This window comes from Liolophura sinensis, chromosome 7 (genome assembly GCF_032854445.1).
Source record: "Liolophura sinensis isolate JHLJ2023 chromosome 7, CUHK_Ljap_v2, whole genome shotgun sequence".
Lineage (NCBI taxonomy): Eukaryota > Metazoa > Mollusca > Polyplacophora > Chitonida > Chitonidae > Liolophura > Liolophura sinensis.
This window is the reverse complement of record NC_088301.1, coordinates 23,072,748-23,097,636: the sequence shown is the minus strand read 5'-3', so window position 1 is coordinate 23,097,636 and position 24,889 is coordinate 23,072,748. Positions and strand designations below refer to the sequence as shown.

Sequence of the window (24,889 nt, the reverse complement as noted above, 5' to 3'; positions counted from 1 at the left end):
AACGCGAAGAAGGGTAAACAAAACAGGATATAGTCAAAAGTGAAAAAAAGTTTTGACAAACATGATAGTTAAATGCGGAGAAGGCTGGATAAACAGGATAGTCAGAAGGGAATAAAGGTGGACAAACAGGATAGTCAGAAGTATATAACATTGGACAAATAGGATAGTCAAAAGTGGAGATGGTTGGACAAATTGGATAGTCAAAAGGTTGAACAAATAAAATAGTAAAAATGTGAGAAGGGTGGGCAAATAAGATTGTCAAAAGTGAAGATGGGTGGACAAATAGGATAGTCAGAAAGGAATAAAGTTGGACAAACAGGATAGTCAGAGGTAGATAAGATTGGACAATTAGGATAGCCAAAAGTGGAGAAGGCTGGAAAAATAGCATATAGTCGAAGGTAGAACTTGGTGAACAAATAGCATATAGTCAAAAGTGGAGAAGCTGGACAAATAGGATTGTTAAAAGTGCAAAGCAAAGAGACAAAGAGGCAAAAGTTTTATGTCGGATTCAGAAGAAACCAAATGTTCGAATGCTGTAGTTAAAAGTGGATATGGATGGATAAGTATGAAAAAGCCAAAACCGGAGAGGGGTGAACAAATAGAATTGGAAAAAATGGCCATAATTGAACAAATGGGATAGTCAAAAGTGGATATGGAGGACAAATAGGATAGGCAAAAATTCAGATAGGTGTACAAATAGGAAAGTCAAAAGTGGAGAAGTCTGGACAAATAGCATATAGTCGAAAGTGGAGAAGGGTGGACAAATAGAATAGCCAAAAGTGGATAAGGGTGGAAAAATCGATCCTAGTCAAGAGCGACAAATAAGTTCAGTTGTAAAGGATGGACAAATTGTATAGTCGAAAGAGGAGAGCCAGAGTGGTGTTCAAATAGGGGTGTAAAGGGACAGACAAATATGGTATGATTACTATAATTACAGGTGGAGAATGGTGGGCAAATAGGGTGATTACCGTAGTTACAGAGGATGGATTAATAAGATGATGATTACTGTATTAACAAACTGAAGAGAGTGGGCGGATGGAATGATTATTATATAATTACCATGCAGTACAGAGGGATTAACAAATAGGAAGATAGTGGGCGACATTGACGTAAAGCCATCCGACCACGCCTAATTGTCTTCCGTTTTAAATAATTCATGAAGTTGTCGTATTTGTTAATTAGTGAATGAATCAGTCAATCAACTAAAGATCCCGAGTACTTTACAACGTCTTCTATATACTATACTATACTGTACTACAATATACCATACCATACCATACCATACCATACCATACCATACCATACTATACTATACTAAACTATACAATACAATACTATACTATACACTATACTATACTATACTATACTATACTATACGCTATACTATACTGTATTGTGCTATGCTGTGCTGTGCTATATTTGACAGTTTCTTGGTTACCCCCATGTCCTTTAGCAGCTTGACGTCCTCCATGTACTTGTGATAGCTGTCACAAGCCACCGTGCCATTCGAGCCATCTGCAATTGCCCCCTCCTTGCGACAGTATGTGTCCCATATGCTCTCACTTTTGCCTGGAATCATATATTATGTAAACTTTATGCAAATTACAGTAAAAAGAGAACAGTGTATACTTAAGATGCCAACGAAAACGGCTGTGATTCTGTCTCGAGGTGATAAAGACGTATATTTTTCTTTATCGTTCTCTTTTGGCCTTCAGTCATGTTTGTGGATAGAATTAGGGTAATGTCCGACGATTGTCAAGCCTGCTAACTCTACAGCTCTATATAGATGAAGTAGTGCGAGCTGGATTCGAACCCCAATCATCAAGAACGTTCATTTTGTTTTTTCGGCATACAGATGCGCATCCTCAATGAAAATGGCAGATACGCATTAGAAGAGTGTTAAAGCAAATGCCGAGTAAGTATGTGTTTTACTCCTCGTCCTGTACACGCCTGCTGGGAACCTATACACACCTTATGGAAACCTGTATATAGAGACGAGGAGAGTGTAGGAACTGGACATTGAGTTAATACTTAAAAGAGAGTTTCAGAGAGTTTAATTCTAGGCTTATGGTTATTTGAACAATTTGTAACAATTTTCAGTTCAAAATTAACATTATTTATTTATTTACTTATTGTTTCTTTTTTTGTTGTTGTTGTTGTTTTTATTTGTTTTTTTGTTGTTTGTTTTTTTCAGCTTTTTTTGTTTTTTGTCTTTTTTCTACCGTGTTTTCATCAATTTCATGTCGACTCTGAGTTTTTGCATCAATTTTTGTGCCGAGTTATTCGTATGTTTATACACAAACATTTGGGATATTTTTAAAAACCATCAAATGTTTCTTTTGCTATAAACTTTTCGTATCAGAAGTGATTATGTTTTTGTATATCCCTGTCGGATATCACCGATCGGTTTACACATTTTTTAAAATTTTTCTATTTGATTTATTGTTGTTTTTCGGCGTACTCGCGAATATTTCGTTCATCCCATAATTTATGATGGAAGTCAACACAGAAAGTGTACATATACAAACTTACTTCCAGGCCCTTAGATTTAAAATTGTAAACCACTATAATAGGCGAAAAGTTTTAAAATGTCTTATTAAATGTTCATTGTGAGAACATGATTCAGCTCCTTACCATCCACGTCCCAAGCTCCCTCGATCTGGTAAGACGCTGTGGCCGTGCCCCAGGAGAAACCTGCGGGAAAACTGCCGTAGTAAAACTCGTGTGGCATATCATCGATGGAGGCATCTGACAGAGAACTCAAGCAAAGGAGGCCTGAAAACAATAGCAGCATCCAGTTTCCCGACATTTTTGTAATCTGCGGTATTTCTGTTCGCGTGTGCTTCAGCTCGAACCACCACAGCCTGGTGGGTCTGATATTGATGTATTTGTAGGCTGTGTAAAGTCTTATAAAATATTTTTTCTTATACAACTTATATAGTGAGGTTTCCCCGAAGTCTAATCAATAGCCCTTCTTTCTGGGCCGTCAACCGACCTACACCAACTAACATACTATACATGTTGTGATGAGGTAGTTTTCTCTGTCATGACAAAAGGATTATCATGACAAAGCTTGGTGGATCACTGCTGCACAAAAGATAGTTATATTATTTTAGCCTACTTTCCGAAAAGCGGACAGATGCACCTACAGAGTACACTGGCAATATTGTATACATGTAGATTATATTCCAAAACTCCAGAGCAAACAAATTATTTGGCATTCAAGCGATTTCAATGAACTTTGAAAAGCTTGCTGAAGCTTCGAAAGAAGAGAACTGTCCATACCATATATTAGCTTAAATCACTATGCAGCTCTCGGCAATGAGTATGTGTATATTAATACTGAATATGTTGGCAGGTCACCAATACCGCTGCTTGAGACATCGGATGAAGGAAAATATATACGGACAAGTTTTAGTCCTGATTTAATCAGTTGAATATATGGAAACTGATAGACATGATGGAATGCGAACTTTAAAACGCACCCCCAAGTAGATCCACGTGCATGTGAAAGGTGTACATGTCAATCAAGCTAGACAAAGTCATGAACAGCTTTTAACTATATCCTTTGGCCACTCAAATTTATTCAACACAAACGGGAATATCCCCTGTTGTTGTGAATCTAATGTAAAATTTAAATTCCCAAGTATGAAGGCCTGTTAAGGCCATTGTCGTACCACCGTTTAGTATTCCTCCATCGATCGACGATGGAACTAAGTGATGCAACGACAGTGCGACGAGATGGACCGATTTTACGAAGCGATAGAACGACAATACGAACAGATGGAACGATAGTGCGTCGTCTCATCACTTCGTTTCATCGTTCAGACGAGTCTTTATATTGTCAAGGACTACACCATTTCACCTAAAATTTTAGACCGTGGACAGCCATGCAGACAATTGTCATTTTACTCGTATCTACAGGCTTTTCTTACAGCTACATGGAAGTCAAATAGTTAATACAAAAAAGCACTCATTTTAAAAAATTAAGTTACTTTTTAATGGCTGAAATTCAATCCTGGTTATTTTTAGTCCTACATGTCTTTGAAGTCGTTAATATTGTATTTCTGCTTAAGCCAAGATTCTGCTAGTGGAATAAATATTTTGTGGCCAGGTCCCTTTCTGCATTGATTGTATGTGATGGTGCATTAATTGTGATGACAACGCAGCATTTTGAGTAATTCTATACTAGTGACGTCTAACGAGTTACATTTATCAATGCACATTTTTTTGCATAAGCCTTGGTGCTAGAGGAGTGTAATTTGCTCCTATTTAAGCATTTACGTGAACAGTTAGAAAAAAACCATAACGGAGCGAAACTGACATGAGGCCGCATACTTCATCGGTTGCGTGTGACCATTTGCCAAATATCACACTGTGGTCGCTGCTCTCGATTTACTCGCTATCCTGGAAGTCTTTGATATTGCTTGAGACTGCTTTGATCATTGTACCTTGTGACTGAGGACGGTGGTGTTTGATAGTACATGTACTAAGACACCACTGTGCCACAGGGAAACATGTGAACTGACAGCGACAGGATTGGTGAGAGGCTCCTGGGTCATTGCACTGCACTATATAGCACGCTATAATTAATTACTAGTCCAAGGAAGCCCCTTAGAAGATCAACTTGAGGCATCAATGTTTTAGGCTGTATAACATTTTAGACCAAATCAAATAAAAGTCTTATTTAATTTTGTTTGGATTAAATGTAGATTAAACAAACAGAAATGCAGACTGACGATGAGTATCAGTCTGTAAATTTATAACCGATTAATGAAACTTCTTCGCCGCTTAATCGACATCTTGCTATTTTTCTTGAACACTTGAAGAGCTAATGTTATCCGACCCGTCCCACGAACAAAAATATTGCACTTGTGGCTTTATTTCTGGTCTTAGGTTTGCTCTAACTTTTATCTCCGTCGTGGTTGTTTACACTTCTGCGCTGACATTAAAGTGCTTTCTCATAAGGTCTCTCAGAAAATTACCTATCCGTCATTAAATATCCGTGTTCTTATCCACTTTTCGCTGGTATGGTTGTGGACATTCTTCTACATGACCTAAAACACCGATCGAAATTCCTGGAAATAATTAAATAAATTTAGACCAGGCTCCATAAATGGAGCCATAGTGGTCATTTAACGGAGTACAGTTCATCTTCATTGTGCAGTTCATGTAATGCAAAATCTCGCATTGCAGAATGAACTTCCTTCAAAATGACAGGGCTTACACATGAACATAAATCTATCTGAAAATCTGCAAATTTCGCCCGGAAGAGTGATTTCACCTTACATGAATTTCATGCCTAATAGGACCATTTTCAATCTGGAATCCGACTTTCATCCCCCAGTACCTGCGGACAGTCGTGAGCTTCCACGGGTCCTGCTCGGTTTCCTCCCATCGTAAAGCTGTTCGACGTCATATAAGTGAAATATTTCTAAGAACGGCGTAAACCAACAATGAAATAAATAAATATATTAAACCCCTGTTACTTGTGAATAGATAAACAATCTTTGGGGCTATATGATCGCAAACGGCTTGAAATTCAGACAGCGGTGTCTGACAGCGGTGTGTGAAAAAGGCCTCAAGCACGCAAAAAATATAAACTTGGAATAAAATATACTAAATTGGAATCGAGCGCAATCTAGCGGAATGGTGGCAGTGAGATTGTTCAAGGGTGACAATAACGATATCGATATCAGACGCATGTATAAAGAGAGAATACCTTACAAATCCAACACTTTATTTACATATCATATCAAAGTATCACATCATGTAATGAATCTATGTTACACATGTATGACTGGTTTTCATATGATCATTACGTTGCATACAATTAATGACACAATTATAGACTGTTTTATAACATTAAACTGGTAATCACTTGATTGTTGCTAACAATGCCATAGCTTACATTATTAGAGAAAATGACAAAAAAAGATAAAAATAAAAAATTCAGTGTCATTTCTTACAGATTAGAGGTCATATTTCACAGCATTTCGCAAACCGAAACACATTCAATACTTTGTTCAAAATTATTTGATTAACAAAATCGTCGAATGTGCCACGTGGATTGTTTGCCATTTTTTTTATACTTGTCAAGTTAAGCCCTCTTTCGAGTTGCTTTAACTGTCATGCATTTTTCAGAGGAAAACTCATTGACCACTGATTACAATACACGACACATACATATACTCCAACGCAAACAAAGTTGCCGGCGCTCATCTTTCAGCTGTATGACAACTTCTGTTCCTTGCAGAAGCCATATTTTGTCGTGGTTGCCTACACACTGCCTGGCTCATAGTACTGCTTATGATACTAACTGAACAGAAGTCGTCATCCATACATCTGGTTTCATGTATTTTACCGTTTTATTATCCATCAAAATTTTACGTTGTATCTTTAACAATTTCATCTGTTTACAGACTGCAAGTTAGGCATATTCAGAGAGTATGTCCTGTCACCTATAATGATCTACATGGTCATCCATACATCTGGTTTCATGTATTTTACCGTTTTATTATCCATCAAAATTTTACGTTGTATCTTTAACAATTTCATCTGTTTACAGACTGCAAGTTAGGCATATTCAGAGAGTATGTCCTGTCACCTATAATGATCTACATGTACATGTATTTATTTATTTGAATGGTGTTTTACGCCATAGTCAAGAACATTTCACTTATACAACAGCTGCCAGCATTATGGTGGGAGGCACGACCATCCGCATGTCGCTAGCAGGCCTCCCAACTTACGGTCGGAGAGGAAGCCAGCAAGAGCTGGACTTGCACTCACAGCGACCGCATTGGTCAGAGGCACCTGGGTCACTGCGCCGTGATGGCACGCTAACCACCTCGGCCACGAAGGCCCCCATGTACATGTAACTTGTATTGATAGCATATATCCTTGCAAAGAATAAAAGAAAGTCACAGTAGATGCTGAGACTTCTCGCAGCTACGGACTAATACAGCTACACAGCATATTTATCACATGAATGAGGCATGATAGGGGCTAGAAAAAGTGTGAAAATTTTCTATATAACTGCATTCCATCCATTATAGATGAACGGGGGTGGCAATGTATATGACAAATACAATAGGGAACAGTGCATAATTTACTTCCTATATATTTAATTGGGCTAAAACACTGAAAAATGTGCTGACAGCTTTTGTTTTGGTTAGACATTCCTGGGTCATTGTACTCAACTATAGCACGCTAACAACTTTGGGCAACGGAAGCCCCTTAGAAGATCAACTTGATGCATTAAAGTTTTAGGCTATTTAACATTTTAGACCAAATCAAATGAAAGCCATATTTAATTCTTCGGATTAAATGTAGATGAAACAAATAGAAAGGCAGACTGACGATGAATTTCAGTCGGTAGATTTATAGCTGATAAATACAACTTCTTCAGACTGATTATCCGTCTGTAAATTTATAAATGATTAATGTAATTTCTTTGCCGATAATTCGACACCTTGCTACTTTTACCAACATCTTTCCCTTTGAAACACTTGAAAAGCTAATGCCTCCCTATCTGGACCCAGGAACAAAGCTGGCAGCCTTTGCTTTGGTTCATTCTCACATGAAAAATGTGCCAAACCCCTTCTCTTGATGAAGTTACTTTTCATTCCACTATCAGTGGAAACCATCCTGATGCCCTCACAGAGGTAATGACCTAATTAATTGGATACACGTAGCTCATTAGATGCGGACAAACATACTTCTACCCAGAGGAAAAGATACATTCTCTTGAACATTGAGTGAACGTACGCAACAGGTCGAGTGATAAACAAGTTACACATGTAAAGCATGTCATACGATCATTACAGATAACAACTTTCTTGGAGTTCAACCCCAGGACGACTACGATCTGTAATGATTATGTGACACCATATAACTATTACACAGCATACGTACAGGCACATAGTTCACACACATGAGGATCTGTTAGATGTATCACCGATCGCGCTCAGCTAAAGCATCCAGTTGATTTGAGGCATATCACACACCCTAGATACATAAACCTATCAAATTACACACGTTTGTAGCTATCAGCTTTCAGACTGTTGCATTTTCTTTTGCCATAGTCTTTCCTGTCTTCTTTCCACCCTGTCAATGGTTTTGGCAATGGCTAGTCTCTGAAATTTCAAAGGAGATACTAGTAAAACAAATAACGAACACTGACTATACTGTGCTACGTGTTCAAGAAACTAAAAAAAATGAAGCCATCAGCGATGTGAATTGGATTCTATGAAACATTTCGAAAAAACAAAGTGACCACGTATTAAGTAAGTATGTTTCACTGGTGATCACAGATGACTGATTATTTCAGAACATAGTTGTCAATTTCTAGAAGAGGCAACCAAGTTCACTATGCTTAAAGAAAGTGTCACGTACATATGTAGGGCATTTGGTAACTTCTCACAAAACCATAATCCCAAAGGAATTATGCGCTCAGAGTTCTCTCCCCTTACCACAAAAAAAATGGTGAAGAGAACAATGTGTGGAATCAAACAATATTACAGATCATTCAGCAACAATGAAAGGACAACAGGTAAATATATACAAAATAAAAAAAAAAAATGATACTCACAGCATTTTCATCCTCTGGAGGAAACAACTCTTTCTGAAACACAAAGCAAATACATGACATAGCAAATAAAAATGAGGAGAAAAAAAAATTAAACCATATTTATAAAGAATTTGAAATCCTTATCTTGTGGAATTGGTTTAATTTATTTCTCACAAACTATATGCATGTACTTTTGAAATTAAGACCTCCATGTCATATTTTAATTAATCAACGTCAATACTGTGCCAAAGAAAGAAAAACAGATGATAAATTAAAATGGAAAACATACCCGTTTTGACATCATCCAATTCTCAAAAAACTCTGGCTGATTAAAGTAATAAAACATTCCAACAGGAAAAGACATGTAGAGGGCCATCTGCAAACAGAAACCAAAATAAGTGCTTCCACCATTTCCCATGATAACATAACAAGATAAATGGATAACAACTTGTGTTTATTTGGAAGCGACATTTCGGTACAGCTACTAATACCATTTTCAAGCATAATGAACAACCACTGCAACTCTACTTATATAAGCATATAAAGTGATAAGTGTCAACATATAGAGGTCAAGGATTAAGGAATTACAGTGAGAAAAAGAACAATGGTAGATGTGCTGTGAAGATCACGGGTAGAAGTGAGCTGAAGATCAGTGGGTGGCTCGATCTGTCACTTCAGAGATCAGTTAACATTAGGCGGTGGGGATTAATAGGCCACGGTCACGGTTGATCTGTGGATTTAATTTTTGAAAGTGAATAGCTTCTATTAGCTTCCCTGTTGTGGTATTTGTGATGTTTGTCTCCAGTGTCCGGACGTTAGACCAGTCATTTTTATGTTGGGGATTAGATTTGATGTGGTCGGAGATGGCAGATTTGGATTCAAGAAATCTTACTAAGTTCTGATGTTCTTTCGTTCTGTGCGGTAATGGTCGTGAGGTCTCTCCAATATTCTGTTGGTTGAAGGAGCACTGAATTTGGTAAATACAGGCTTTAAGTGGGCTGGGGGTTGAGGGAGGGCATTTTCCGAAACTGAAAGGAAATTCTTGATGTCCGGTTGTTGGCGAAGACTGTGTTAATGTTAACCATTTCTAAAAGGCGTTTGACTTGGTAGCTGGTTTTGCCAATATATGGAATGGTAATTCTGATTGGTGCCGGGTCTCTGATTGTATGTAGCCGTGTGCTGGATGATTTCAGGGTCTGTGAAATGACCTTGTTGGTTCGTTCTGTGGAGTAGTCGTTATGGTCAGTAGAGACAGATTTGAGGTAAGTTTTCTCCGCTTCCAGGCTTTGCTGGGTGGAAGACAGGTTTTTTGCTCTACGGACTAGAGTTGAGATGATAACAGTTTGTATTCTTCTGGGATGATTGGATATGAAGTTGATGTCACTTCCAAATAAAGAGAAGATGTTATCCATATATCTCATTATGTTATCCAACTCAACTTCTAAATGCCTCTTAAAGACATTTCCCTTGATTAACAATACATGTAGAGGTCTTTACATGTATACATGTATCAATTTTTACAGTATTTAAATACAGGATAACTTTTTATTTCTTTCTTTATTTCGTTGTTATTTAATATTGTATTCAACCGTTACGAGTGGAGAATATGTATGTATGTATATATGTATGTATGTATGTATGCTTTAGTCGTATCAGGACGAGGAGTCAAAAGGTGTGTGTATTCAACTGAAGCCAAGCTGGGTGTTACGGTACAGAACGTCCAACTTAGCTTTGGGCTAACATAATCACAGCCCTACAGGGCTAGGTAACTCTATATCAACTGCATTGCTCAAAGGAGACTAGAAGGAAAGCAATTTCACATATAAGCTTCATAAACACTCACTGATATACAAAAAAAACTCAATGATGTCCCCAATGCATTACACTTTGACAACACTTGTTTTAGTTTTAATGCACGGGGTAACGATCATTATCAACACTGATTCAAATCATCGGATATATTTAATGATAGAGGGATACATTTAGGGATAACTCGTAGGAGTTAGGTAAGAACATTACCATGTGACTTTGCTGCTTATAATATAAAAAGCTCGTAACTCAAAGAGAAGACATTTATTCGAATGCCAGTTTTCGCCTTTGGCTCGCCGACGTGACTACAAAAAGAATACAAACCTTAAATATCTCGAGTCTCCAGCCTCCCATTTTGAACAGTCTGATTCAGTCAATGGGCACACAATTCATGACAAAGGAACGAATTCACTACGAATAATGTCACCACAGGTATATCAAACACATAACAACCTGCCGTCTGCAAAGTCGTGTTATGTGAAAATCTGAATCTAGCTAAAGACTGAGAGTATTTAAATGAAATAGATTAAATTTAAACACTCCATTTAATCACAGTAGTTGTTCATTTAATAGTGACAAAAGATCACGGACTTTTGACAACAGCTTTATCTGTGTAAACATTGCTTCAGTGTCAGGTTTTAGTGGAAAAGTATTTTGTTTTCCGGAAATTGTTATAAGTTATAAACTTAGACAACCCAGTACCATAACATCAACAACAACACCATGGCTGCGAAAGCAGCCGTTGGAGCGACAGTTCGGGCAGTTTCTAAAAAACGTTTGACTCCACAGCGGGCACCTCTTGTTCTGGTAAGATAAACCAGTTGATGAGTACATCTTTTTCACCCACAATATAGGATCTGCAATTTTCGTTCAGAAACTGACATATTTGGAGAGCAATAGTTAGAGGTCACACCACGGCGCATTTACGTAACCTGACACTTCATTGACAGTGCATTGTTTACAAACACTAAGAGACAGGTAGGCCCCGACATGAAAGGTTCTCCCTGATTTTTCCATCTCATTTGAAGTGCTACTGTGCAGTGTAAATTATGCAAATTAATTCACCTTACATCATTTTCAATTAGCGTCTCGACGCCTTTGGGTTTCAACGGTGCTATTTTATGTATGTTTTTATTTTATTTTACTGTTATTTATTTTTTGTTTTTTTTTTTTTGGCAGGTGAGGGGGGAGGGCGTAGGGGGATATTTTTAAAGTTGTTTTTTGTTTGGAGCAGAAAGTCATGCAAAGTTTTAAAAAATTTTAACTTCCCTGTCATTGCAATAAGATAGATGATAGATCCTTGTCGGTTCTGTGCTTGATACTAAAGCATGTGTGACACTATGACAGCATTCCACTGAAGCAACAGATTGAATTTGTGGGCCTAAAGACCATTTGATATGACTCAAATATACCGATGATAAAGCAAACATGTCGTGGGACTGGCTGTATAGTTGTTAGGGTTGGATGCGTTTCAGTCTCTTGGTCACTCAGCAGAATTGTAGGTTCAGTACCAAATTTGGACAAGGAATTTTCAAGATTCTGACATTCTCTTGTGCTGGAAACTGCTTACCTTCCATTAATATGATTTATGCCACATGTAGGAAAGTTTGCAAGTAGCTTGCAATAGATTGGTGGTCTCCACCTATGAAACTGGCCACTGTCTTACAAAACTTCTGGAGTATAATTATTCAGCATTAATAATCAAATTCATTCAGTTAATCTGTGATATTAAACTATATATATTGGAAAATGAACAAACTAGCAAATGTCACACAAAAACTTTACAAATTTCTGGTGCTTATGAAAAATTAAAACTTTAACTAAACTCTGCTGTTTTCTGTTAGGCCAGCTAAAAGCCCTTAAAATTAAGAGTGGCCTTGATATTTGTTTTTTATGTGGCAGTGGTGTCTTTCATTATAAAACAGTGTTAACACACATTTATAGCAAAGCCTCATGCTGTATCGATACTAGACAGATCAGAACTTCCTTTTCTGCCAAGTCTGTCAGGCAAGTCTCAGATGTGACTTGACCCAGGCTTGAGCCCTGGTCTCTGACTTTAAAACACAAATGCTCCTTTCTATATATAGACAGATGTATGTAATAATTGGAAACATGTTTGCTCCAAAAGCCTCTTGCACAGTGGATTTAAATTTGGCCTAAATTTGTATATTAGTGAGTCTTTTTGCCCCATGTTATCCTCTGTCAGAGAGTTCCAAAGGGGGAAATAACCCTATAAATGTCATTTTTTAAAAAGTTTTATTATGATTGTAGTTTTGGTGTTTATGTAGTCCTCATAAGGACACCTTCCTATTGATCCAAACATTTAGCGATTCCCAACAAAATGTGCCTTTATTCATTTGTTGACTTTCTTTTCAGACTTCTGCTGCTGTGTCTAAAGTCAAAGCACTATTAAAGGAGAAACCTGATATGGTAAGTCTGTCTGTGTGTTGGTGCTACCAGAGCACATTTATGATTTCATGTATATTTATTTATGTTTTAATCAGAAGATTTGCTTGGCGAGCCACAGTGGTTTCCTCCCGTGTGCTCTGCCTGGTTTGTCCAGCCATATACCTTACCACCACAATATAAGCGACACATTTTTTCATTATTACCAAGACCACTACTAAGATAAATAAATATATTTATATAGTTGGGTTGTATAAATAAAACATTCTTGAGTACAGCATAAAGTATACCTTAATGAAATAAAGAAGTAAGTTTACATATTTTGTCAATTTTTGCTTTTTTTTTTGTCAGTTACATGATGATTAATTCGCTTTAGACATTTGTCTTATGCTACTTGCTTTTAATTATGTACAGAGCTAGAAATAGTACAGATGTTTTAGTGTTAATGTTTTTCTGTCCTGTATTACAATGTTTTCAGCTCGGCTTAAAAGTGGGAGTTCGCACACGAGGTTGCAATGGTTTGTCCTACACCTTAGACTATGCCACAGAAAAGGGCAAGTTTGATGAGGAAGTTGTACAAGATGGTAAGTATATCAAGAACATAGCTTTTTGAACTGATCAGATAGAGCAGGTAATCAAATTGTGAATGCCAGAGGTGAGTCTCTGGCAGCGCCCCACCAACTCTGTTGCCGTATATGTACTGTACAACGCGAGCAAAATTCGAAGTAAATTAAAAAATTAACAAAGCAAAACATAAAATGAGATATTGCATCAAGGTTCCATTAGTCCATTTTGAACAGCGCGACTTCTTAGAAAACTGATTTTTAGCCTTAGGTGTGTCTAATATATACTCATGCCCTGTATTTCTTCCCTTTTATTTCAGGAGTGAAAGTATTCATTGACTCCAAAGCACAGCTAACATTACTAGGAACAGAAATGGACTATGTGGAATCCAAACTTACTTCTGAATTTATATTTAACAACCCCAACATAAAGGGAACCTGTGGATGTGGTGAAAGTTTTAATGTGTAACTAAGGTTTGTTGTATACAGTTCAGTTATGTAAAGTTTATGCTCTGATTTATACATTATCAGTAATATGTGAAAGCACAGTCTAGTTGTTTTAGTGGGAGGATATGTTCTACTGGGACTGCCTGTACAGATCATCACTTTTAGTGTAGTACTGTACAAACCCAGACTAAAAGTTGTACTGTTTGTACTGTATATCAACTGTTTTAGTTAGGTACATTGTGTGTGTGTACTGTCTGAACTTGTTGGAACAGTTCGACTGTTTCATTACAGTACAAAACGAGCTTCTTTTCAGTTTTCTTGGTTGTCTGCCTCTAGCTTTTCCCACTGGACCAGTTCAGAAATGGCTTTTGTCTAGTCCTGGTCTGAAGAAATTTTTCTGCTCTGTACATACATTTAAAAAAAAAAATGCATATCTGCAAAGCTCAGCAAGAGTCTCAATTTGTTATTTTCACACCAAATGATTTGGTTTTATAGTGACTTTGCTGGTTCTTGAATGTATTTCGCGTGATTTGAGATACTGTTATTGTGTCCATCATCTCCAAGATGCTGTATCTGCAATACTCTATTTTCCTCATTTATGATCCAATTTTCTCACTAGAAATGGATGGGTTGTCTTGATGACCTGTTGATCTACTTGTAGGCTGGGAAGAACATTGCCCTTCCCAGGTGTAGACCTTGGATGGTTATTCCTGAAGATTTGTATTAACCTGGCCTGGTTCTCACTGGTTCCAATCCCATTTATGTCAGTCTTCAAAAGGGTCCTTAATGGCCCCAATAGGGGGAAATCATTTCTAAATTTTGCATGTTTTACCAGGCAAAAATGTAGGTCAACGTCTTGAAAAATAGCCTCTAAAACATCTCCACGAAGGGAGACAAATCTTGTATCTCCTTGCTCACCAGTCTTTTTCTGTGTGCGCTTGTGGAATGATTGTATTATCACAACACAGTTCACACCAGTAAATGTGCCATGTAAAAGTATGCTTGTGGTGAATTAACAGAGAGAAACAGAGAATCTTTGGCATGATACATTTAGTATCATAAAGTTGAGTTATTTTCAGAACATTATAAAACATTCGAGAGATTTACAGCTCATCACAGCTGGATGGCAAAATAGAGGTACATGTACTGTTGCCACAATTTATCTTGCTGGTTTTGTTGCCGTTGTTGGTTAAAGAATAGTCATTATAGGCGACAAGCTACAAAGAGGTATTGTTACCACCATTTAGCTTACTCTTTTTGTTTCCTATTGATATACAGGAACTTTTTGTTGTTTTATGTGACATAGGTATGCACACACGAGTATGGTTTTACAGCTGCTTTCTATTTTTGGTGGATTAACAACGTGTATCCTAATACAAACTTCAGGGTTTAATATTTGTAAAAATTTGTACTTAAAAAGGGAAGATGGTGAAAAGGGAAGTTTGTATGAAATTTGTGCTATTTTTGATTGTTGAATGGATTGTACAGTATATTACAATGTGTGTTCTGTTTTCTCAGTGCTCAATGTAGTCAATGGTCTGTTGACGATTCTGTTGATGATCTATACCTGGGGTCACTTTGACAGACTGCAACTAACATTACCTTGACCAAAAACCAAAATCCAGTGACGAAATGCATACTGTATTCGTGGCTCTAAGGATGTAACTTACGTCAAACACTACATATACTGCGGAGATACGTCCCATGATCGTAACATGATCATAGCTTTGCATTTCTGAAGAAATACCTCAACATGGAAAAGGCGTTTACGTACACTTCTGTAACTTCTGTAAACAACTTTGTAAGCTGGTTTCCAGTGTACTTACTTGCATTATGGTCTGTGTGCACTTGTAAAATGGACCCTAGGTAATAACTGGCATTGTTGATTGTATCCCAGTTTGAAGATCATTAGCATACCATTGAATTTTTTTTGTAGAGAATATTATACATACTCAGAGAAAACATGTTGATAGCTTAAAATCTTTGCACCAGTATAAACTAGGCCTTGTGTGTGGTGTAATATTGTTAATCTGATGAGTTTCTTTACAATTCACTGAATGTCCAATGAACAATTGTTTAGAAATATACTGTATATTTTAAGAAATTGTTTGCGACCTTTGAATTCATGAAACAGTATTTCATTTTTTAATGACTGGGTCGGATTTACTGTTAATCTGCTTTGGTTGTATTTTGTTATTAATTAACAATGGAACAGATGAGACAACATATAGAGAGGAATAATAAGCACGAAGCATAATATCTTACACATGTCTTATATTTATTTATTTATTTGATTGGTGTTTTACGACGTACTCAAGAATATTTCACTTATACAACGGCATTATGGTGGGAGGAAACCAGGCAGAGCCCGGTGGAAAGCCACGGCCATCCACAGGTTGGTGCCAGACCTTCCCACGTACGGCCGAAGAGGAAGCCAACATGAGATTTACTTGAACTCACAGCGACTGCATTGGTGAAACACATGGCTTATAAGTGTTGATGTTTTTAAGTAACTGCTGTATATAAGGGCCAGTGCAAATGCTGACTTCAATAATAAGAAGGCCAGCTTGTGCTCAAAATATGTTTTCTTTGTGATTACCTCCATAAGAGGCTTCTGATAAATGTGTGTTCAGCAGTAGTGCTTACTTGATTGAAAAATAACCAAATGGTATAGTTAGTTGTTCTTTTTGTCCATTGTACAAGAATTACGTATGTGTACCAAAGCGTTAACTTGGAAACGCAACTATGTAATAGGTTTGACAGATTTTTGTAGATAACAGTGCTTTAGGATGTGCATAATTAGTAAGAAAACAAAGGAAGGACAAAACCATTGACACATATTCTGTTCGAAACACTTCTTTCACTGCCCCTTTTGAAACGACAGTACATTTTGAGTCAAGCTTCAGGTATCTATAGAATGTGTTGATTCTACGTCATTCCTTAATACTCGTGCTACAGTGCATTGTCTAGTAGTTGTGTTTCATATCCTTATGGTATACGAGTTAAATGCTAACGGACATGTATTTTCTGGTTTTCGGTTTCCTGCTTAGTTTATCTATAAGACAGGTCACACACACCCTATATATGCTCAAAACAATATCTCACTGTAAGGATCTGGAATTCTATTATTTTAATATCATAATGGACAGTACTTTATACGGCTCACCCACAAGCCTGATCACCAAGCTATTTTTGACTTTAGTAAGGTTTATAGTATCAGAGATGTTATTTAGCCATTTAATTCCCAAATCAGCCTTTAGTTTATATTTGTGAGTTTCCTCTGAGCTCTGCTCGGCTTCCTTTCACCATGGCATAATGCTGTCCGCCGTCGTATAATTAAAGTGAAGAAGTACGTTGTAAAACGCCAAATCAAACAAATGAGTAAATATTCAGACATTTTTAAAAATGGATTTTTTGATCGGCTTTTAGCAATTACGCGCTTGTGTGAGAAAGTTGGAGAGTACTACATCGAGGAAGTCATATACATGCGGTTGCTGATTTTATATATGTAGTTCAACAGTTGTATATAGACTAACCCAAGAGAAACTCGAAATTTCTGATGGAAGGAGATGTAACATTATATTATAATGATGACGCGCAGTTAGTGCGTAATGCCAAATAAATGATACGAACCCATTACAGACCTGTTTTCTTTTATGTACTACGCTGTAATCCAACCTTTTCTCTTTTTGCAAGGTCTTTATTCAGACATATACGTATTATTCTATGTAGATGGATAAAATTATATTTTTGTAAAGCCCTAAAACTGGTCAAACCAACCAACGTAGTTTTGTCTTCAAATCGAATTAGAAGGGTGCACAAATCGCTCTGAAAGTAGCTCTTTCATATGGTGAGGAATTAGGGTGTAATCAAATTATCCAGGCCAAGGCGGTATAAATGTATATATATAATATATATATATATATATATATATATATATATATATATATATATATATATATATATATATATATATATAAACGTATGAATAGGGGCCTCCGTGACTGAGTTGGTTAGCACGCTAGTGCAGCGTAATGACCCAGGGGTCTCTCACCAATGCGGTCGCTGTAAGTTCAAGTCCAGCTCATTCTGGCTTCCTCTCTGGCCGTACGTGGGAAGGTCTGTCAGCAACCTGCGGATGGTCGTGGGTTTCCCCCCGGGCTCTGCCTGGTTTTCACCCACCATAATGCTGACCGCCGTCGTATAAGTGAAATGTTCTTGAGTACGGCGTAAAACACCAATCAAATAATAAATAAAATAGTTCATTTTATATAACTGGCAAAAATCGTCAACAAGGCGTTAAAAAGAAATATATACCTCGTTAGCTAATCAAGCCATAGCATTTGTTAGTCCCCTACCTATTCTGGAGAGCATTATGTTTTATTTATTTATTTGACTGGTGTTTTACGCCGTACTTAAGAATATTTTACTTATGCGAAGTCGGCCAGCATTATGGTGGGAGAAACCCGGGCAGAGCCCGGAGGAAACTCACGACTATCAGCAGGTTGTTGACAGACCTCCCTGAGGACTACATGATAGAGGTTTTCACCTCGTCTGTTTAGTATCAGTTCTCCAGACTATTTTTTAAACGTGGTATATGGCTTTACCATCACGACTTACAGATCAGTTCGTAGTTACCGGGCCGTTTCGTCCATCCTCAACAAATTTATGGCTGTTTTTGTCCTGTTTTGACTTCAAAATAGCTATTATTATGATGGATAAAAGCCGTATCTGGGAGATCTATTGCAAAAGCAATAGGCCTACTTCCAGAATGCTTGTTTATCTGGCATATACATTTTATTATGGGTCTATTGGTGAGAATCGCCACGAAAAAATGTGAAGAAATTTTCGGAAGTAGTTTCACCCAAGTACGCCGTGTCAGTGTGCTTAACGAAATAGTGTGTTATGGTCAAATATTTGCTTCCTCTCGTGACGTTTTCTTTATTGTATTGTTGGCATTTGTATGTAATGATTACGCATTGAATAAAAATTGTGATTACGTTTGGAATCGTACTTTCATTTATTATCCTTTTAATTTTATGTCGCAAAGGGTTATCGACTGCGCTTGCGGTATTTTATGGGTCATGACGGTAAATATCACGTATCGGTCGGTTGCCTTTGATAGCGTACGTAGCGAGAAGATTTACATGATATTGTAAAGTTACCTACATACGTGTATTTAACAGCTCCTTATTGTATTTAGGCTTACCTTGCGGCTATCGAGCGCGTAGGTAGTCATGAAAACTGTGGAAATAGCCGCAGAATACGGTATCAGTAATGTGTGGGTTATCAGAGGTCGGATATGCCATTTGAGCTTGACCCCTGGGTGCCTGCTCCATAGTTGATATCCCCAACCGATTGAATGCCAACAAACTTATTACACAAAGTTTTTCATGGAATTTTTGGAATTGGCTCTTAATTACATTTGCTATGTGATGATCATTTGCATATAATTCTGAAAAGATCGGAAGAAGTTGGACAGATTAGCTAGTTGCGAGGGTGTGTGTTTTTTAAACTTATTTTGATGTCCTCAGCGTAGGCTAGTCGCTATGCAACATTCACCTGATTGTTGGACCTTGCCGGTATTCTGTCCAGTAGGCGTTCTCATTTGTCTGCGTTATGGCGCCAAGTCATTATGCAATTAAAGTTTGTTAGGCTAGCAGTTGCTGAGAAGTAGGTACAATGTAAGTGTTAGAAAGATTTGATTGTTAAACTTTACATGAACAATTCCACATAAATTAATAATTATCGCCAACTTACATTGTTTGTATTAGGCGTAATGTTACTTCGAAAGCTTTAGTTTTTGACTCATGTGCGTGTGGCCGTAGTCTTGACGAATCCGCGAGTTCGAAAGTGAAAACAGGCTTGTTCAAGATGGCGGATAGCCCTCGAACTCGAGATGATATGCACTTCCTACGACTGACAATTCTGTACTTTAAGTTCGATACATTTAAATGAGTTATCATGCTGACAGATGCCAATTTGTTTTAAAAACCGAGAAAAACTGTACTGTCTTCCTTGTCATAATACTGAAACGATGGTTGAATTTATTCTCTGGTAAGTACCGGTAGTCAGCATTTTTATTTAAGTTTATGCTAAAATGTTCTAGCATCTAGTTTTCCGCTGTGCTCTTGTTCATTTATAATCAATCTGTGTGTTTTTTATGTTCTTGCTGACACGAATTTTTTTTTATTATTATTATTGTGAGAAGTAAGAAGAAAAGCAAAAAGACCTATTTCACAGTCCTTGGGCTTTAGTTGGTGTTTACCGCCATAGTGAAGAAATATTCAGTTCCCTGTTTACGGAACAGGGAAGTTCATGAGAGCAGGCAGCAAACCCGAGCTCAGGTCAGTCCATTGTACACTGTACTCACAATATGTATAGTTTTCTAATATTGAAGCTTTGCATATGATATTACCTGAAGAATCTTCAGCGCTGTTGTACAGTGCACATGCATGCACGTAACGCTGACGGGCACGAGACACAGATCATCCGCTTTAAATAAATGATGAACCAACACACCAGCGATACTACATCCAGCTCGTGATTCTGATAACTTAACATCAAGATCATGTAAATTCATAGGTAGTTATAACCATATACTATAGTAATCTCGTTCATAACGCACGTCTGTGTATATAATTACGCATGGATCCTCGTTTGCGCATTTGACCTAAACGTCAACCCCATACGACCAGACTTTGACCGATGAGCTAGTTTGCTTGTTAGAATCCAGCTCTTCCTTTGCCCAGCTGCGACTTTAAGCCAAAAGGTTTGTCTAGTACCTGGCGAAAAGCATTGAATAAAAATATACCCATATAATTAAAATAAAATATAATACACTTTAGTTTGATTTTGATGGAAAGCAGCGCTATTGAGAAAAAAGAAATAAATATAATAACGAGCCATACCCAAATTGGAATGGGAATCGTCCAGTTCGCCATCTATACATCATGCATATACATCGTGGTGACAACATGCTCTGTATAGATATGAGAGAATTTCGATGGGTCTGTCTACCTTGCCCTTGTCTTAGTTCACTAAGCCTCGTGTGAAGAAACATAAAGATTATTAATTTTTAGTTTGAGGTATGTCCTTATATATACTCAGGATTGATCCCATGGCGGACGTATTGCGTCTTGGTATGTAACGTACATAAGACAAGAAGGAAAATGACATCTAGTAACTTGAAAAATACATCAAAATACCAAGAACAGCGGCACAGCCTCAACTACTGATCTCATACATCATAAACCACAATGTCTTACGTAACTAAGGCAAAATACGGATGGTTCTCAGAACCGGTGCTTTGAGTCATAGTAGAGATAATATAACATCACGTAAAAGTAAGAGTATATCACGTGGAAATCTTGGCAATGTCGGCGCATGTGCCCTGACTAATCCTGCAGTAAACTATTTTTTTCTTATACTAAATATTTGAGGTATTGCGTGTACTATTTGACCATTTTTGTTGTCGATTTAGATATCTTTATTGCCGCTTTTTATGCTTACTATAAGTCCATGTGGCTTTCGTGCATGGATATGTATGTACTCCCGGCTTATGCTGCATGCTGAAGTACAACTGTCGAAAACCACTTGAGTTCAGGTTAAGTTCTCAGCTTTAACCATTGGGAGTTTACAGCGCCCCAAATTTAGAATCACCTTGGAGACGCGCGCGAGCCAAGGAACCAGGTTTCGGAGAAACGCTACACTGTCAGTTAGCCTCTTTACAGAGTCGACAAAATTTTTAGAGGTCAGTTTATTTTTGCTTCAAGGTAATGCAGACAAGGAGAACACAGTTACAGGCATACATGTTGTATTCGGCTGTGCCGGTAAGTCAGTACATGCAGCTTACTTCTTGCACTCCTTTAATTTAATACAACTAGAAGCATTTTACTGATTGATCCATTGAATTTCAGTATAGTACTTATCGGAATTTGAGAAACACGTGTTATACCATTGCCGAAAATGATGGATGGAAAGACTGATATTCACAATTGGCATGTTCATAGACTGTCATACAGCGACTAGCCAGAACACGTGTTAGAGATTACACAATGATATGTGGGTGTAATGTTTTTTAACGTATTTAGACGAATGAACTTCCTTTACTTTTTATTTATAGGCCCTTTTGTTAAATGCTTTAAGTTGGCAGAATTCAGTCTGCCGGAGAAATAGGATGACCATTGTCCTATAAAATGCATCGTGCGGCCTAGGGTTTCCTATGTTTTAAATGTCCACGATGTCCACCTATGCTTGCATGTCCCAAGATAATGTAATGAAATGAATCTAACCTCAAAATCGTACATTTTATGTAAATCTTGTACATGTAGCCCCTAAGTTTTACAGCAGCTAGCTAAGATAATAAAATCTTGTTAGTAAACATTAATGGTTCACGAGCGATCCACAAACAGAATCAACAGTCTAGAGAGAAAATGACTGACCTCTGCAAATTTCGTTCTAAAATGAGTTTTTTAGCTGTATAACTACGGATTTTGCGAATAGGCCTGTACTGATGTATCATATACTGTACTATATGATATTTTTTCAGCCCTTTCTGTGTAAGTCACCATCTGCCACATGGTCTGAGGAATCGCTATGGGGAGTAAAATAAAACTGCTAGTGTGTGGGGAATCCGCCAACGCCCACTCAATAGCCGGCTACGCCGCCTCTCGAGGGATATTTGACGTTAAGGCTTTCGTCTTGGATGAAGAGAAGGCGGAGCTATGGAACCAGGCCATGGAGGAATCTCAGTTCATTCTCCGGTTCAAGAAGGACGACGGGGACACATCCGAGCTGCGGTCCACTCTGGAACTGACCGAGTTTCATGCACGCGCGTGCGTGACGACACAAGACGTCATCGTGTTGGCCACGCCTTCGTCTGAGCACGAGAAGTACCTGACGGCGATGCAGCCCTACATTCCTTCCGGTGCGGTTCTGGTCGGGATGCCCAGCGGACCGGGATTTGAGTTTCAGTGCTGGGACATTCTCAAGGAGAAATTCTTCACGTGTAACATCGTGTCCTGCGACGTGGCGCCGTGGGAGGGGAAAATCGTGGAATACGGCAAAATCGTAGAAGTGTTGCGTTCCGAAAAGGTGGTGAATGGTGCCATTATGAATCACTGCAGACCGAGAAAGCCTCCGTTCCTTGCTCTTCAGATGTTATTCGGATCCAAGCCCTCGTTCAAACCGTCCGCAAGTTTCTTGGAAGTGACCATAATGTCGGACTTCCTGCGCACGTTTTACCCCGTGATTCTTCACGCTGTCTGGCGCTACTATCACAGCCCTCTCCACGTCAACCCACCGTTGTTCCACGGTATTTCCACGGACGGTGCTAGCATGGCTTTTTCCTTGAGCGAAGAGCTCCAGGGGTTGGCACGGGCGTTGGCTTTTCTTAAGAAAAGCTTTAATAAAACCGCCATTATCAATCTTCACAAGTGGTTGATACTGCACTATGGCGATGAAATAGAAGACGACACTAGCACATACAGTTGTTTAACAACCAATGCTGCCTTCAAAGACATTATGCAACCCATGTGCGAGACTGGTGCTGGCCGGTTTATACCGGATTACGACACGCCTTACATGACGGACGACCTCGTGAACGGACTTTGCGTGATCAGAGGTATCGCCGATCTGGCCAACGTGCCTCTGCCTTCCGTCGATGACGTCATCGTGTGGTGCCAACAGAAAACGGGCAAGGAGTACCTGATTCGGGGTAAATTTCGAGGGAAAGACATCGCCAGCACGCGAGCGCCTCAACGATATAACATAACAACTTTCGATGGCATGTTCTTAACGAAGAATAATGTGCCCCATAGAGACTTTACCCGTGGTGCATCGGCACCTAATTGATAGTGTAACTGACTCAATCACGTTTGCCCATTGTGGTAACGTCACACGCCCTCATCATTCATGTGACTGATGTGCGAGACCATTTGAAACGTCATAGTGATGTCAGATAGTGATGTCATGGAAATGGAAAATTATGTCGCCTGATACATATATATGATGTGTATTTCTGCTGTTCCAGCACGAAATAATTTATTTCATACCACATACACGAGGACTGGAAAGTACGCTAATGAAGCTTAATTTAGCTTGTCCATATTGCCATAGCATTCGTCTGCTGGACAGACGACATGAATTAACGACAGAACTCATAATGTAAGAATCATACTTTTTATTACGGAATTTCCATGGTTTTTGTTTCCATCATGTTAACAATTATAGGTGTACATGTGCATGAATATTGTATTTTGTTGTGTTGAGGGTCGGGACATGCCAGTCTTATTGTACATTGACTTATTTCTGTTCACATATGGATGTCGAAAGACTCGAATTCCCGTTAGTCTAATCTTTTTACAAAACCGGAAGGTTCTTGAATTTGTGTGTGTGTGTGTGTGTGTTTTTTTTTTTCTTTTGGTTTTATTTATTTATTTTTATTTATTTATTTTTTTTTTTGGCCATTTGTTCTATCCGCCATTATGACATTCCCTTCAGGATATATTATATTACTCGATTATTATATACATTCTGCCATGCCAGCTCTGCAAACAGTGCTTCTGTCAGTTGTTCTACTTAATGGTGTGTACATGCATATACCACAGAGCCCTGGAAGAAGTTTATAACCTACACGGCGGCTTGTAAACCCCCGTCTGAAGCCACAGGCCAGGAATGCCGTTTTATAGTTTAACATCCGTCAACAAATGACTAACTGCGGCAAAGCATACGCGCTGGAATCCTTGTGTAAACCTGTGCCTTATAAAACTGTTCTACGTTACCCGATATCGAAGGCATCATACTGTACATGTCTACTCGTACTGTATGTTCACCTGTGTGTTTAATGTGTTCAATATGTCATTGTGCGTTATAAAAGACTACAGCATAGACATCGAACCCAAAGCAACGACGACAATGTGATTCTTGGCAAATGGTCACACTTAAATGGTGAAATTCGGCCTCTTGTCAGCTCAAAGTAAAAGAAAGCTAAAACATGAAGTCAGATTCATCATACAGACAACTAAAAACTATGCGTAAAAGTACTTTCATTTGTTTTTTCAGATTTTATTAAGAGTATTCAAATACTATA

The 24,889-nt window shown here is 38.1% G+C and overlaps 4 protein-coding genes across 4 annotated transcripts in view; 2 read left to right on the top strand and 2 right to left on the bottom strand.

The window, feature by feature from the left end:
- The window catches only part of LOC135470749 (lactase/phlorizin hydrolase-like), a 30,588-nt gene extending 27,654 nt beyond the window's left edge, over positions 1–2,934 (bottom strand). Inside the window, exons 1-2 of the mRNA XM_064749788.1 lie at positions 2,635–2,934; positions 1,439–1,569 (exon numbers count right to left, since the gene is read on the bottom strand). Coding sequence (XP_064605858.1) covers positions 1,439–1,569; positions 2,635–2,809 — 306 coding nt within the window. The 5' untranslated portion in view covers positions 2,810–2,934. The remainder of the gene's footprint in view (positions 1–1,438; positions 1,570–2,634) is intronic.
- A 3,550-nt stretch (positions 2,935–6,484) lies between these two features.
- LOC135471197 (protein PET100 homolog, mitochondrial-like) lies at positions 6,485–10,846 on the bottom strand. Its single transcript, XM_064750309.1, has 4 exons — positions 10,706–10,846; positions 8,862–8,948; positions 8,594–8,626; positions 6,485–8,138 (listed from the first exon to the last, which is right to left on the bottom strand). Exons 1-4 carry the CDS (start codon positions 10,733–10,735, stop codon positions 8,052–8,054), a joined length of 237 nt encoding a protein of 78 aa, XP_064606379.1. The 5' UTR covers positions 10,736–10,846; the 3' UTR covers positions 6,485–8,051.
- Positions 10,847–11,083: 237 nt separating this feature from the next.
- On the top strand, positions 11,084–17,606 carry LOC135469926 (iron-sulfur cluster assembly 1 homolog, mitochondrial-like). The gene is made up of 4 exons (XM_064748568.1): positions 11,084–11,188; positions 12,758–12,811; positions 13,266–13,371; positions 13,671–17,606. Exons 1-4 carry the CDS (start codon positions 11,105–11,107, stop codon positions 13,817–13,819), a joined length of 393 nt encoding a protein of 130 aa, XP_064604638.1. The 5' UTR covers positions 11,084–11,104; the 3' UTR covers positions 13,820–17,606.
- Positions 17,607–22,395: 4,789 nt separating this feature from the next.
- LOC135470748 (octopine dehydrogenase-like) lies at positions 22,396–23,652 on the top strand. Its single transcript, XM_064749787.1, has one exon. It carries the CDS (start codon positions 22,396–22,398, stop codon positions 23,650–23,652), a length of 1,257 nt encoding a protein of 418 aa, XP_064605857.1.
- Positions 23,653–24,889: the final 1,237 nt, after the last annotated feature.